The sequence below is a fragment of the Pochonia chlamydosporia genome, chromosome 3 (genome assembly GCF_001653235.2).
Source record: "Pochonia chlamydosporia 170 chromosome 3, whole genome shotgun sequence".
Lineage (NCBI taxonomy): Eukaryota > Fungi > Ascomycota > Sordariomycetes > Hypocreales > Clavicipitaceae > Pochonia > Pochonia chlamydosporia.
Window position 1 is genome coordinate 742,244 of NC_035792.1, and position 15,850 is coordinate 758,093.

General features: G+C 50.4%; 5 protein-coding genes across 5 annotated transcripts; 1 reads left to right on the top strand and 4 right to left on the bottom strand.

The window, feature by feature from the left end:
- Positions 1-3,621: 3,621 nt before the first annotated feature.
- VFPPC_04134 (protein SSH4) lies at positions 3,622-5,253 on the bottom strand (the record flags this gene model as incomplete). The annotated part of the gene is made up of 3 exons (XM_018283535.1): positions 3,622-4,562; positions 4,623-4,928; positions 4,995-5,253. The coding sequence occupies 3 exons, from the start codon at positions 5,251-5,253 to the stop codon at positions 3,622-3,624; spliced, it is 1,506 nt and encodes a 501-aa protein (XP_018144639.1).
- A 1,268-nt stretch (positions 5,254-6,521) lies between these two features.
- Positions 6,522-6,806, bottom strand: VFPPC_15730 (hypothetical protein; the record flags this gene model as incomplete). Its single annotated transcript, XM_018293483.1, has 1 exon — positions 6,522-6,806. One exon carries the CDS (start codon positions 6,804-6,806, stop codon positions 6,522-6,524), a length of 285 nt encoding a protein of 94 aa, XP_018144640.1.
- A 519-nt stretch (positions 6,807-7,325) lies between these two features.
- On the bottom strand, positions 7,326-8,429 carry VFPPC_04135 (endosomal SPRY domain-containing protein; the record flags this gene model as incomplete). Its single annotated transcript, XM_018283536.1, has 1 exon — positions 7,326-8,429. One exon carries the CDS (start codon positions 8,427-8,429, stop codon positions 7,326-7,328), a length of 1,104 nt encoding a protein of 367 aa, XP_018144641.1.
- A 2,177-nt stretch (positions 8,430-10,606) lies between these two features.
- VFPPC_04136 (hypothetical protein) lies at positions 10,607-12,503 on the bottom strand (the record flags this gene model as incomplete). The annotated part of the gene is made up of 2 exons (XM_018283537.1): positions 10,607-10,698; positions 10,766-12,503. The coding sequence occupies 2 exons, from the start codon at positions 12,501-12,503 to the stop codon at positions 10,607-10,609; spliced, it is 1,830 nt and encodes a 609-aa protein (XP_018144642.1).
- Positions 12,504-12,858: 355 nt separating this feature from the next.
- On the top strand, positions 12,859-13,062 carry VFPPC_15731 (hypothetical protein; the record flags this gene model as incomplete). Its single annotated transcript, XM_018293484.1, has 1 exon — positions 12,859-13,062. One exon carries the CDS (start codon positions 12,859-12,861, stop codon positions 13,060-13,062), a length of 204 nt encoding a protein of 67 aa, XP_018144643.1.
- Between the last annotated feature and the right edge of the window lie 2,788 nt (positions 13,063-15,850).

Below are 15,850 nucleotides of genomic sequence, written 5' to 3' on the forward strand. Positions count from 1 at the left end.
GGTTGGGTGCGTGCGGAAGCAGAGGGGAGGCAAGGAGGATGGTATTCCAGCTGTGGTATTCCGTGGTTGACTTTTCTTAGGGGTAACAGATGTGTAGGAGCAAAGGGGAGGATGATTTCCGTTAGGTTGTGTTATTCCGGGTGAGTTTTAAGGGTTTAGTTGTGCAGGCGTGGCAGGAATTTTGTTTTGGAGGGCAGGTAACTTGGTACTTTGGTGACTGGATTGTGCGTCTGGAGGAACTTGATACTATGAGCTAATTGTTCTAGGTCAGAGTTGTAGGTTTCATACACGTTATGTCTCTCTAATTTACAGAAACTACTATTAGGAGTCTAGGACGATAACTACGTCGAGATAATGTAACGAGCCACGGACGAGACGAATGATTTTATATTGTGCTTCGAACTCGATGTACTCTGCAACTTCGAACTGCGTCGAGTGTCACAGAACATAAGGGGCTAACGCGCACAAGAAGGCTCGTTACCACCTTTTGTGTGACTTCGAGCCACCAGAAGCATTGCAAGAGCTAAGAGTTTCAGAATCTGTCATAATTGAATTGGAGACAATTACTATACAAAGCAATATCCGTTATGTTTAGTGAGGGTTCTACCAAGTGGCTTCTGGTGAATACATACTGGGCTGAAGTCGTCGACTGGGGTAGTCGGGACAGTTTGTGTCACTGCTACAACCAATTTCTGGCTGGAGTGAAGGTTCCTGCCGCCGATTCGGGTCTTGTAATGTAATTCGATCTGCCTTCTTGCTGAGGAAATCCTGTTGAGTATATAGGCCTTTGGTGTGCTAACGTGCCATGTTGTAATGCAGATCTACGATTCCAAAGGCGACTCAATCAGCTGACAACATATGGACAGCAGCGACATCGTCGGTTGCGACTACAATATCCCAAGATGCCTCTACTGATCGAATACACACCGATGAGCCTCCTGCTTGCGCTAATCGCTCCCCCTTCCGCGAGACGGTGCCCTTGACGCATGCCGTACTTTTTCCAAACTTGCTTCGTAAAGAAATTTCAGCGCGACGATCCTATTCTGCTCTGGATTTCAATTGACGTGTGTGTTTATCTGGCACATATTAATCCTGTGCCCTCGCTGAGGCTCGCTGTATGGTGCCTGTGGTGCCCAATATTGATTACCATGACACTCTTGCATGAAGTGCTTGGTCTTCTACTATTCGGCGATTGGAGACACCGGCATATCTCGTTTGCCCCCCCATCAGATGTATCTCTGGATGGCATGGCCTGCTGGGCACCGTAAGAATAGCATTGCTCTAGGGACATTTCAGCTATGCGATAACCAGTTGCTACGGCCAGCTTTCACGTTTGTCAGTGCGAGGCCAGATCTTAACTCGACGAATCTGTGAATTTGTTTTCAATCATCTCCCGGCGGCTTTACATACAATAAGGTGAATTCCTCGTTGTTTCACATCAGTGCCTCTTTCGTATTATGGCTACTTTCTCTTTAAAAGCGACGGCGCCGGATTCCAAGGCAAAGATATTAGTCCAGACGCGATCAACGGATATAACTATGACTATCTCTTGCACCTGTGGATCGTTTCCTTTGCCAGGTCGAATAAACCAGTGGTCACCTCTTTGATACATCGGAGCTGTGGCGGCGGAAGATTGCACACGTGCTCTGGAATTAGTGCTTTGACAATACCGTCCTCTGAGTTGGTCGGTAGCTTGGCGTTCTTTTAGGTCTGCTTTTGACGAAGCGCTTCTTGCGAGGGTTCAATCGAGCAATGTACTGGCCATTGTCCTTAACGCGATAGAGCTCTTGTTGATCGAGCTACTTGACAAACTGGTAATAGTCTCCATGTTGCACTAAGATGAATATGAAATTGCTTGGGAGCAGCTTTTCTCTGTGCCTTTGAAAGAGGTCGGAAGGCGTCTTGATTTTGCGAAAGCCGTTGATAGTGGCGCTCGTTGCTAATTCCGTGTATTCGACGCGGGACTCGGAAAGGGTGTTTGTTTAAAAGCACTGGCACATACCACTAATAGAATATTCTATAAATTTAAAGAAAGAAGTAAGCTAGCTCGAATACCATGCGTTACAATTAGGCTTACGATTCCTCCTAAAATAGTTCTTGAATTGTGCAAGGGCTCAAACGAAGCCAGGCCTATCTCTCCATCTTTCATCTCCGCCGTCTGTTTTCCATTTCGCCAAGACAGTGTACTTCTTGCAAGCCAAGTGATATTGCTTTCCCGTCCCGTTTCCCATTGTCATCAGTGGATATACACCAAACACCGCCGATAATATATCGCGACGTTCCCTGCTATAAACGATTCAGATCACACCTCCAACCGATCGGAAAGCAAACAAGAAGGCTATATCATCTACGACATACCAGAATATCCGTGTCAACTTGTGATACGAATACAGCAAGACACTAAAAAGGCCCCGAATCTTATAACTAGGAAGCTACTATACCCTTTGACTATTTCTATTGCATTTTCGTGCGTGGCAAGTATTCCTTCTACTAGCATCAGGAACACTTCAAGAAGAAACGGGTATAACTTTTTTATTTGATATGGCTATCACACACTTATGGTTATACCTCGCTCAGCACTCAGCTAGCCAAAAGCCAGGTATCTTTGCAAGTAAATCCCATTTAATTACCCTGCACATAGGCATGATCTTAATCACGTACATCATTCCCAACAATAACGACCTTGATGACAGCCAAGGGAACGGTGTTCCTCATATATCAGTCTATCTGTCAAGGGACAACTTTTACTCTCTGCATTGGCGAAGTGCTCCCTTTGTTAGACCAAATGACCTAGCGATGATTTCATATTAATATCAGCCTGATATTATTATCCTGATATTACCCTTACTTTTTTGTACAAGGATTACCAACTTCGTAGAGCAACAATCTAAACGAAAACAGACATCTCAGTATTAGCCATGTTTAGAAAGCGACTTGAGCTAACACAACCGGAACATACCAACTTCTATGTGGAAGTGGTCAATAATTCCAGTTTCCTAGCTCAGTATGGTTCCAATTACAGGTGTATGTATTCGTTCTCTACGCACCACTTCACACAAAACATGCACCAGTCAAAAACAGCCAAGCACATAAACATCATAGTTATTCATACCAACAGTTACCATCCATCCATCCCACCCAAACTCCTCAAGGAATGCAGGCAAGGCCAAAGGTATCACACACCCACCGCAATAACCCATCCGCAATCGATCTAGGGAATGCCCAAGGCAAACAAAAAAAAAACCCCCCAAGTCCAACGACAAGAAAAGACCGTCTGTACTGCTAACTGGATATAAACCAGCGAAACTCGATAACTGGTGTATCTGATGTAATTCAAAAATGCAAACTTGCTGATCCCAATGCTTATACAAAACTCCCGGGCGCCGAGTCGCGTCATCTGTCGTGATGCTGCACTCTGTGGAACAGAAAAGGATAAAAGGAAAACGAAAATAGTCTTCAGCTGGCCGCCGATTAAACACCCAACTTTTGAGTTTGGTCAAGTAGACCAAAAGTCGACCTGTTAGTCGAAGCTCGTACATGTTTCTCACTGTCTTCGCGTTGCTCAAGATGAAAGTCTGCGGATTGAATGCTGCGCTTGCTAAGTCAAGGCACGCGGTTTCGTCATGACCTGTTTGACGATTCTGATTCGGGGCTATCCCGTCGCTGTAATCCGGCGCCATCTCGAACTGCGTCACTGTAGCTTGGAACTGGTCCGTGATGTGGTTGCTGTTGCCCGGCGTTTTGTGTCCGTGGTGTTACTGTAGCAGACGAATCACCACGGTTCCGGTTCATTACTCGTATCAAGGGTGTATTCTCCTCGCTATCGGTGCTGTATCGTCGACCATCTTCGGAGTCAGAGTGTGTTGGGCTCGCATAGTCTGGAGGCGGGTTGGTGGCATCTTCAAGGTGTAAATGCAGAGGATTCTCATCGTGATATTCCTCTTGATGTTCGGTGCTGTTGCTAGCTTCGCCGCCTTCGTCGTTTGGAACAAGCTGCGCAAGGGAGATGTCCGTTGGGCTTCGAACAGGGCCAGGGCTTGTTGGTGGAAGGACCCGAAAGTTTCCGCTTCGTGTACGACCATGGCTAGGATTCAAGTTGCTGCTGCCGCCAGTGACCCTGTAGGGCGAACCGCTGACGGATTGACGATGGGGATGCGTTTGGCCTGACGTTGCGCCATCCTTGGTACCCGTCTCCAACAGAATGCTTCCCTGCTCTGAGCCGTACGGCGGTGGTGGTGCCAAACTACCAGTAACAGGAGCCAGACCCCATTTCTTAACGTTGGCCTCGATAAACACAAAGCCAGACTGTCCCAGGTTGACGTGCACGATGGCAGGGCCATTTGCACCAATTGCCGGAAAAAAATTCTGCGATTTTAACCCATGAACCACCTCTTCATATCGTTTGCCGTTTCGAGTGAAGAAGACGGCCCCAGTCCTAGGTCTGTATCCAACGCCAACAACATCGCCCTGGACCAGCTTCGGGGCATACGCCGTAGAGCTAAATGGTTGATTGTAGTGTCTAGAGCCGTCCGAGTGATAGGCAACCGAATACTTGTGATAACCTAGGAGATATGTTAACACATGACGACGATCAGTTAGGCAACATAGCAACTGAGACATACCAGGCAATCGGAACAGCGGGTAAGGCTTCGTAGCCATCCCGATGCTCAACAGGGTATTTTCAGGCTTCTCGTATATCTTGGCTTCCCAGTAATAGACGTCATTTTGCTTGGGAACAGGCAAGTTGCACATGACGGTACACTCCGAGTCAAAGAACTCGATCTCAGTACGCGCCTCGACGAAACAGTTGGCCACTTCCAGCTCGGGCTCAAACTCCCAAGCCGAAACGCCCTTCTCCTGAATAGCCAGATATTGCGAGAGCGAAATGTCCGTGGGAAGCGACTCGGGGGGATTTGCAGTGACAAAAGCTGCACAATGCGTCAGTTATAAGAACCGGTATGAATGCAAGGAGCACGCAGCGGAATACGACCTACCCTTTGCTCGGAGATACTCTGTCCGTGCCATGTCATCCATTGTCTCCAGGGCCTCTGCCTCTTCCCTCAAAAACGCCTGCTCGTCATCATATTCACCTGGTCTGCCTAGCCGATCGAGGATGATGCGCCCAGAGCCCGCACAGCCAGACGCCCAAAAGATGAAGACGACGAGCGCGATAAGAATTATAGACCCGAAGGAGGAAACCAGTCCGATGATGACGCCGGTAAAGGCAGAGGAGGGAGGATTGCTCAGAGTCATGATGGAGAATTTGATGCGACCACCAGGCCGTCGCCTAGAAGATTACGTCTGGCCGTGCAAGACGACAGTGGCGGTGGCCGCGGCAAAAAGAGAATAAAAAGAGAAATGTTTGCAGCGCTATTTGATTGCTAACGGGACGCAAGATGCACGAATAGGTTGGCAGAAAGGTAGGAGTTGGCCGGTCGAGTGACGGGGGGATCACGAGGCTGGGTCGCTGGTCGTCGTCACCCAACAGCTGACTGTCGTCACTGGCGGTGGAGAGTGGGTGAGGCAGACGTCGTTCGAGGACGGAAATGGATCGAAATTCGATGGCGAGCGAGGCGGAAAGGAAGATGAGGAATGAAGCGACCGCCAGCGGGATAAGAAGGAATCGGACGATTGTTGAAGGATTGCGAGTTGGAGTCTGGTGGTCTGAAGCGGATTGGGGATTGGGGATTGAGGAATGGAAAGCTGAGGTGAATGCGAGTGACTGGAGGTGAGGTGAGGTGGATCGTGGATGACGGAGGGCGGATTGGCCGGATTTGCCACAGACGAGACGAGTGGCAGAGCAGACTGGAGTCGAGGAACCAGTTGAAAAGGTCTGGCTGACTGGATGTCCGGTGGGCGGAGGCTGGTTCTCTAACTTTCCGCCAAGACTTAACCCAAGGGAGCACTTGAGATATGGATTGTGAAGCTAGGGTTGATGGATTGATTGAGTGACCACGTCAAATTGCAGCAGCCAAAACGAGCGACAAACAAAATATCAACAAAAGAAGGTTTGAAAGAAGAAGAAAAAAAATTGATTCAGCCAGCTCGGCAGCTGCACGGCTAGGTTTGAAGAAACAGGAGGTTGATGGAGAGACGAGACAATGGGCCAACATTGAGACCTGGACGCATTGACTGGAATGGCCAGTGAGGCTGGTGAATGCATGTGCAGTCCCAGCACCAGACCTCCGGCCAGACTCGGACCAGCCAGGCCACTCTTCAGCGCCCAACACACCGGCCGGGGCACCTGCATCCCCTAAACATTCCCCTACGGCTCCTGTATCCCTCCAATGCTCAATGGTTGGCCTGCACGCCCCGCCAGCCCAACAGCCCCAAATGTGGAACCCGGGAGCTAAATCGTCAAACACAACCCTCTCGATACATTCATGCCCCACTATCCGCTAGCACCACAATGAATTTACCATACATTCTCTATCATGTCTCCACAGCCACAAGTACCGGTAACATGGCCCTCGAAAGCGGGGCATCATCCATATCACTCCAAGCTGTGCCTCTTGCATTACTCAGTATGATGCCAACATGTCAATGAGATGAAAAGCCCTAATCAATATCCTCGCCGCCAACATCATCCCCCATCTAATAAACCCAATTCCAAGAAATTCCTCCCTTCCAAATGCAGCACTACTCGTGCCACTCCGTGCCAAACCGCTCCGGCAACAAACGCCAGACTCATGTTTCAGCAAGCGCCCTAGTTTCACCAGCCAGCCAACATGTTCGCGACCATGACAGCGAGCAAACTTAAATATAGAACATGTCTCGTTACATCTATAGTGCTGTCGACAATTCATGCGTAGCTAGATGTCCCCGGCTTTGACAGTGATTTGGACGACTGGAACTAGACAGGCCGTATGGTGCCAGCGAATACACCATACGAGCGTGGCATCTCCAGCACCAATTGACCACTTTGCTTGATACAGGAAAGCACCAGGACCAGGCTGTCGATACCAAGCAAGTACGTGGCATTGCTGTGTGGTCTAGTCCAAATTGCATTCATGCGGCACCATTCCCGCCCAAATTAGTTCAACTCCCGGGTCGGTTCGACGATAGTTACTTCCCCTACCATGTTTATCATCATGGGCGTCGGGCGAGATTGGTTGATAATTCAATTCACTAAATCTAATCCAATGCATTGCTCGTGCTATCGTAAAGCATTGAACATAACCTACATGGTACAAGTTCCCGTTTATGACATCGCCAATTTGATCCATTTCCGAAAGTAAATCAAGCAATGCCTGCCAATCTGTTGCAAAAGCTGCCGCTTCCTTCATCATCCACTTCTCCTTCAGCACATGCATTTCCCACCCCTCTTACAAGCCATCATCCTCCGTCCTTCCACGTCTGTAGCCACCACGTCTGGCTCTTCTCTCCTCACGCTGCTGCTCTCTATAAGCTCTGGAATCGGGCGAGTGGTGTGGCCTCACGCCCAAGTCACTTCCCTCCAACAAGCTTTCACTGGCGTTGCTCTCCGAGGCTCCAGGTCGATTGTAGCTGAAGTCCCGTCGTGAAACTCTGCTCTCGTCCCTCAGGCGCCGAGCTTCGGCACGGATACGTTCTGACTCTCGCTCAGCGTTGCGGTCAGCCGTAGAGTACACCTTCCGAATGGCCGCAGGCTTCTTGGTAGGAGTTGTGGTCGGCGTAGTTTGGCGATTGGAAAGCAGTTCAGATGAAACAGTCGAGTCCGTAGGGTTGGTCGAGCCGTCCCATTGTGAACCCTCCGACTCCTTATTCAACCCGCCAACACGGGCTGGCTTCTCGTGTCGGTAGCTACGCAGCTCCTTCTTGGCTTCCTTCTCAGCCATCTCATCAGTCACGCCTTCGTTGCCAACGTGACGCTTTGAACTGCGCTTCTCGCCCCGCCTCTTGCGGCGTTCCCTGTCTCTCTGATCCTGCTTCATCCTACGCTTTTCCCTGGCCGCAATATCGCTAGCACCAGCTGTGACACCGCTCAGTGCCGTGCTCTCTGTAACCACCGTAGTGCCATCGTCGTCTGCCACATCCTTGTATACGCTCCCGCCCCCAAGATTCGTGGACCGTGTGGCCCCAGACAGAAGCGTGCCGTTGGGACCCTTCCGTCTCAAAACTGTCGACTTGTATTCTTCCCAGTCATTTTCTTTGAAGTGGAAGCCGCCATTCTTAGCCCAAAAGAAGAACCAAATTCCCGTAACAACGAAAGCCACACCGATGAGGGCAAATAGAACAAAAAACCCAACGTTGCTTATATCATGAGGATCCAACACACCGTGCGAAGGATCTGTAGTTGGGGTGTGTTTTTCGTCTCTAGCAAAGACACGACGAGCCTCTCCAAGAGGGCCATCTACTGATCCCGAAGTGCCATCAGCAGCAGTAACGACATCGGCCGTAGTCGTGATCACGCTCCGGAGAGATCGCGCCAAAGTGAACACTGGAGCCATAATGCTATTCGTCCAGATTCAGGAATGTAGTCGTCTCTCCGGGTCGCAGGATTGATAGTCCCGAGTTGTCGGTACAGAGAGCCCCCCGGAGGGTGCTCTGGAATGTCAAACGAGGATCAGTCGCCGTATACCCTCGTCCGGAAAGTGGAGGGAAAATGTGGTCGATAAACTGGCTGCTTCGATTACACTTGTGGATTTGTGAAGGAAATGTTGATCGTGTTGTAAAGGATTGAACCCTCAAGTGTTCAATAATAGAATTGATGTTCTCGTAACATTGGAGAAAGGATGGTGCAGATGACCAGTCGCTCCTGCCTGGGGTCTGCTCTGTTCCTATAGAAACCGCCGGTGGTCAAAAGTCTCGGGGCTGGGGTCATCGGCCTGAGGAGGTTGGGCGCACCAACTTGCACGCGTCAAACTTCACCCACGCAACTGTACGCAGTGACTGAACACAAAATGAGCTATCCTATGGATGTATCATCTATTAAATGGTTGCTGTCTTTTTTTACTCTTCTTTTTTACTTTTGCCCATTGAAACTCCGAAGTTTACTACGCTGTGCAGCTCAAAACCGGAACTGCTCTGCCTGCCTTGCTGCATCTTGTGCAGGCTCATGGACCCACGGATGACGCAAAAGTAAACAAGGCAGGGGCTGACCGGGCAACCGCCACACCAACAGCAAGACATGCACCGTCAAAATGTGTAATATGCAAGCATCTATTCCGCACATGCACGGAGTTCGCTTCCAACAATGCCGCAGCAGATAATTAACACATACTCTTCATGCATAGGGCGTAGCGTGACGGTCTGGCATCTTATTTATCGCACAAAATACTTTTTCTACCACGCCAGCCGCCGTCCATTCTCGCAACCACCACTCCACAAACAAGTTCTTGCACAAATGGTATGCCATCTACCCAACGGGTTACCTTCATTGGCCCTTCTGCCCAAGACCTCATGGCAAACAGCTCGCTACTTTGCCAGACTTTGGTTTCAGCCATCGCCTCCGTGTCAGAGAATATGAGCAACCAAGGTCCGCCATTTCGCAAGGCATCCCGCCATTATCGTAGCTGCCAATGAATATCAATCTGAACCTCCACTGTATCTGACAAAATCATCTATCAAGCCCCGGAGCTTGGCAGCAGAACAATAGTAATAGAGAAACATGAAATAATGTAGATGGCTTCCCAGTTGTAGCAAAAACAAAACGCGCAACGGGCCCTAGAGAGTGAGAGGGTGTGAACCCCCATTGCCCATACAGTCTATATCGCTATGGTGGTATGGAGTGGCAAGGAAATACATAACGAGGCTCCTCACCAGAGTCTGCCGACTCTTGCATCGCATCGCATCGCATCGCATCGCATCGCATCGCATTGCTGCTCTCGCAATCTGACGCAAGCACACGGCCTGACTCTGGAGCGGTCAGAATTATGTGACTCATAGAAAAACAGGTAGAAGTAACAAAATGGTGGAAACGAAAAGAAACCAATCACGGCCAACGAAGCACCGCATTTGGCCACCAAGTTCCAGCTTTCCCCCGGGAAAGAGAATCGCCATGCACATTGGTGCTCAAACCATTACGGCTTACTTCTATCCGTCGTACAATCTGATACTCGTCGTACAATCAACCAAATCGCATATCACCCCTAAACAACCTGAGTTGTGTAGTGAAGACATGAGGGCGATTGACAGAGAGCGTTGCCGTACATGTCCAACATCTTTTTTTGATGATAAACGCAAAACAGCCAAAAGGAAAAGTGACAAATGAAGAAAATCAGACAATAGGAAAATATATACCAGAGGGTAGAAGAAAAAAAAACGTCCTCTTTCATTGCCAATAGTTGGGGTATCAAGCTTTCCTTATCTGCCATTAACGGTGCCAGGGAAATGGCAGCCAATAATATTATCAGTAGGGCGAAATCGTGCATGTGACAAGTGGCAAGAACCATTTGCTCGAAGACCAGCATCGATATCACAATCGCCGAATGCCCAAGTGTTTTGCAGCAGAAAAGAGAACAGAACCGAAGAAAATAGCAACGCTCGCTTTGGCTGAGAGTAAAACAAGAAAAGGGGGAAGGGGCATATCCCAAGGCTACCCAGCAAGAATAACTAGCATTGATGAAATCGCACAAAAGTGGAATTGAAGCAAGTCGCCTTTTGAATGTTTGAGTCGTCAACATCATCATCGAAATCGTAAATCGTCGTCGTCGAGCGGTTTAGTGTCAAAAATATCCCCCGGGAAAGTCATAAGGAGCATGGCTTGGCGCATATCCTCTGCTCTGCGAATCAGACTGGCTTGGATCTCGCGGGCGGTGAGGGAGAGCCCGATGATCCAACCGACTACGCGAATCCTCAAGTTGGGGATAAATCATTGTGGCCCTGTCACTCCCAGTGCGTGGGCCACTCTGCCGGGTGGTAAAGGTAATCTCGCCGCCGTCCTCGCACTCAATCTCAGCGCCGGGCACGCGAACCCGGGCACCTCCAGAGACTTTGATGGTGAAGTCGTCGCTGTTGAAGGAAGTCCGTGTGAGTCCGGTTGCGTTGCTTTGCCTGTACTCGCTGTCATCACGGCTAGCACTGCTACGGGTGGAGCGGCTGCTAGCTACTGCACCACGTTTGCTGGCTTTGCGCAATGTCTCAGCAGTTAATTTCACCGGCGCACCCCCACTGACGGCTTCCTGATACTTCAAAGCATCAGTATATTTCTGGTCCTCAAGACTAACACCACCAGAAGGCAGGGCGGATCCATACATGGACGCTCGTCGACCTCGGCTTGTGGCTGGAACGATGTCATAATCATGATGATCGTACGCCACAGAGCTGCGTCGTGAGCGAGGCCGAGGCACAACTGCATGCCTTTGATCGAACGAGGCATTCGGTGAGATATCATGGAAGAGACCGTCATCACCCAAAAAGTCGTCATCATCATACGGCGATTGGTCGACAAATCCTACGGATCTTCGGTGAGTCGGTGGAGGTCTAGACTGACTTTGCCGTGAAGGAGGACGTTGTGATGGTGGCGGACGATACGGTGTCGACTGTGGCATTGCAGACTGCGGGCGAATGGGAATATGCTCTGGCGGTGGCATACGTTTCCGGTCGTCTTCTGCCCGCTTTGCCTTTGACGGTCGATGAGTTACTCGGGGTGGGGGAGGCGTTTCGTCGAATATCTCTTCGTAATCATAGTAGTCAAGTGCCGGGGGAGGGGGTGGCGGCGGCGGTTTCTGATATGCCATCGCAGATGATGGACGAGTTTCAAACCGGGACCTCAAGTGACTATGAGGATTTGCCGCAACCCCGGCAGCATCAAAATATCCCGCTGGAGGCCCAACAGGAGATGGCGGAGGAGGCCCAGCGAAACCACCTGGTGAAGCTCCCTGTCCTGGCCACGGAGGAGGGGGATATGACCCGATGGGAAACCCCGCAGGCGGATGGTGCGAAGGAAACCAAGGCATATTCATAGGACCTGGTCGGGTAGGTTGGCCGGCATAATAGCTCGCAGGTCGTGTCTGCGCCCGTGGCCGATTGCCTGCAACGGCAGGTTGCTGCACACCGTAATTTGCTGGATTATCGACATGGCCTCGTTTGTACATCTGCTGGATGACTGGTTGCGTGGCGGTTTGCTTCAAGGAAGTTGGGCGCTGCTTCCGTAATGGTCGTGAGTCTTGATCTTTTGCCTTTGCCTTTGACCTTGCTGGGGCGGCGGCTCGCCTATCCTCTTCTTCCTCCCTCAATCTGCGTTCCATTCTCTTTCGTTCTTGGTCACGAGCTCTGAGTTCTGGGTCACCGCTTTCTCTTTCAGAGGGTCGCCGAGAAAGAGGTCTACCCTTCTTATCTGGCAACGAGCCGTGCGAGCCGGATTCGTCGAAGCTGACGCTGGCAGAGGAAGATCTTGAGTTGACCGGCCGTCTGTCGGAGCGCGATTTTCCAGTGTTGGGCTGAATTTTGATCGGGCTCATGCGTGCTTCTGACATTGCATATTTGCGAGTGGCTTCAATGCCATTGATGGCACTTCCCGAGTCGTCGTCCACGTCCTCTACATGTGCTACATGGGAGTGACTCCTAGAGCTCGAAGACATGATGAGGTTTTTGGGGGGTTCAGGTTGCGTCTAGTGGTCCCCCAGACGAGGCGTGTCGATGTCAAGACAGCCTGTCGACATGCAAGGGAGAGGGTTGCCGCACAGGGGCGGGAGAGGGGAACGTGGACGGTATTCTGCCCAGAATAATACAGTCGACTTTTTGGCGGTGGGTGTCGTAATAATGGTGGGACCTGGGCTACCTTTTTTTCTGCCCTTGGGCTCTAGGCTCCTTATGGTCCAGGTGCCTTTGAGTCGGGAGCGAGGGAGGTCCCGTGTGTGGGGGAGGGGAAAGTAAGAGTCTGGGAGAGTAGCGAAAAAGGGCGATGAGCTTTTGCTACCTTGTCAACAAGGGACAATGCCGACGTTGGATGACGACCCGCAGGTGCCAGTATCCGGAAGCAACGACGTACGAGTAAGAATATTAGGCGCAACAGCGCCCAACGGTGAGCGGAGACCCCAGTGGGCACTAGCAGTACTAAGGATGACGAGTGCTCTGAGATTTTGCTTCGCGGCTGGAGCAAAGACTGTGGTGGAAATGACGGGATTCTTAGGTTCGTAGATGTCTTGTCAACAAGAGGTGAGGTGGAAGAAAGAAGTGGGAAATATGCAGCTGGATGAGAATCAAAAATAGATTGCTCGATGAGTGATGACTGCTGCGCTGCTTCTCTGTCAGCAAGTCGGGGTGATATGGCCATGTCATGACACAGAACGGTCAAGGACATACCTTAGTGGCAGACGTGAGGTTTTATTAGGCGTGGGCACATGCTTCGTGCTTGGGCAGTCCAATCGAATGTCTGCCCGTCTCAGCACAATGCCTCCCAGTTCCCAAGGCCGATATGGCTGCCCGCACTCCTCAAGAGGGTGAATGGCAAGAGGAATGACTGGATCAGAACGGTGCTGCTACCACGCCGCGCATTTGAGTCGAGACAGGATTGACCAAGATGGAGGAGGGTGGACAGTGGTGTACTGGTGAACTCGTTGTTGTTGAGAGGGTGTGGGTTTATTACTGCTCCTCCCAGTTGCCAGTCTGAACTCCACCTTCAAACACCATGCAGTTCAGTCAGAGGACGCGAGGACACTGAGCAGCAAGTGTGTTGCCAGCTCAGAGTCGTCGTGCGCATAAATTGGTGTCTTGCAATTGTGCAGATGCGGTTTTGCCCTTGGTTGATCTCGGGGTTGAAACTGAACCTGAGCCATTGATCTTCTTTGGATCTTCATCAGTACTGTGATGCGGGAGAAATGGATATCCTCAATACTTCTATTTTTGAGAAGTTCGCCATCATGACTGTCGAATTGTCCGAGACATCGGAACTGGGCGGGAGATTGAACATTGGCCACCATTGAAAGGAAAAAAAAAAAAAAAAGATGCGCGAGTTCTCCGTGGTCCGAAGCTGGGCAGACTGTCGTCTTCGTCTGGCGGGGTGTGTTCGAGCATGGGGTGTGATTGCAGTGATTGCCAACGCACAGAGGCAGTTGAAGCACCAGCCTGTGAGAAGATTCCTGAGTCTTCGCGTGCGGCCATGCTCTCTCCGTTGACCACGATCAAGGATGTTGTGAGCTGCTGCTACTTTTCACGGAGATTAGGTATTGGGTGACTGGCTTGTGGTGATAAAGTAAGTTGACCAAAAAGAAGACCAGACTTGTGAACAACGGCCGAGGTGCTCCCAGGGGCGTCGTTCCTTCCGCATATGACGGTTTCGTAGAACAGGCAAGTGCGATCTGCCGAGGCGATGAGTCCGACACCAGACCAAGATCGCCAATCTCATCTTTTCCCCCCTCACATCTCGTTCTGCTCAACGAAAGAGGCATAGAGCCGCAGAACCCGGATCTGTTGCTTGCTTGCCACACATTTCTGCTGAGCTGAGTGCTCGGGCATCTCCAGACATGTTATTAGAGGTGTGATGACGATGCTGCCATGAGCTACCATCCGCAGAGCCTCCAATCTAGTCAGTCAAGTCTCTCGCTCTAGTGTCTATTTTTTGGCCATTGAGACTAATAATCCTCCTCTTCCAGACACGTAGTCCTCTTGTCATTCGCTCAAAAGCCAAGCACGAAGGCCCAACTGTGGATCTGTTGACGCAGCATTCAGTCCTTGTTTTCCTACGTCGATTCTGCTGAGCCGCTTGCCACATCATGCTTGGGGAAAAAAAAGCTCTTTGTTCGTTACAGTAATGTGCTGAATCGACTTTACCTTGCGGTCCGTGTGTACTGTATGATTCATAAAGGAAATATCGTCAGACGAAGGTTGGAGCTGCTGGCTGGGATGAGAACAGATGGGTACAGATGCTGCAAGGCTCATGCCAGTCGCAAACCAGGGTTTGCATTACACAATTGGCACAAGGATGCCACCACGAGCGCCAGCAAGTTCTCCGTCCATTCGCGATTGCCATCCCCAGCTGCCATCGGCTCCAAGGTTTTTGGTTTCCGCACGCCTGCGTTTATGTGTTACTTTCCTACTGTGGTACGGGAGCATGTTGACAAAATAGGGCTCCAGCAAAAATGTTTTTGCCACCGCGATATGCTGCACATAGTTGAACTTTGTTTTCGCCTGACCTTCGTCCTGTGGAAAGGACTCTGCTTTCCCTGCCCGACAGACTCTCTGCCACAATCTGGGACGTATCGGGTATCAATCTGATTCTTACTTTTTCCCGCAACTCTGCTTCATTTCCACGACACAACGATGGACCTTCACAGTGTGATTTTTGCGATAATTTTACAAAGAAATCTCCCTTGTTTAGATTAGAGAATCGCGTCAAAAGGCGGAGATCATCACCAACTACGCTTTGATTGGGAGCGGTCACGCAGCAAACGAAAAAAAGCCAACACCACCACAACTATCGTCATGAGCCGTTGACATCCAATCGTGGAAGAGCCTGCAATGCAAGCCCCTCCGTACCGCATAAACATCCTTTGGGGCACTGGCCCGGCCCCGTACTTATCCGAGTCATAGGCATCCTTGACTACTCAAAGGGTAGACTTCGTCTGGGACAATCCTACCGTCTCATGGCCAGTCAGAGACATTCATCTTGGCTACCTCCTGTCCTTCTGCGGCAATTCATCAACAATCAATTTTCAGCTGCACGTTTGCAACTGGCTCGGAGGACAGCTACGCACCCCGCCACGATGCTCCGAAGGCGCCGCCTGGCTGTTCGTGCAGGAGATCTGGAGACATTGTCCCCGGCTCATGTTGTTTGATGGCCCACCAGTGATATGTGTTTGCTCTCTCCCCGTAAATAACCCGAATACAGCGAGCTGGTTATGCATGATGCCTTCGACAGAAACTGATCCATACTTTAGCACTCCCACGCAAAGTCACATTGAAATCCATTGATCATTTTGAAACTTGA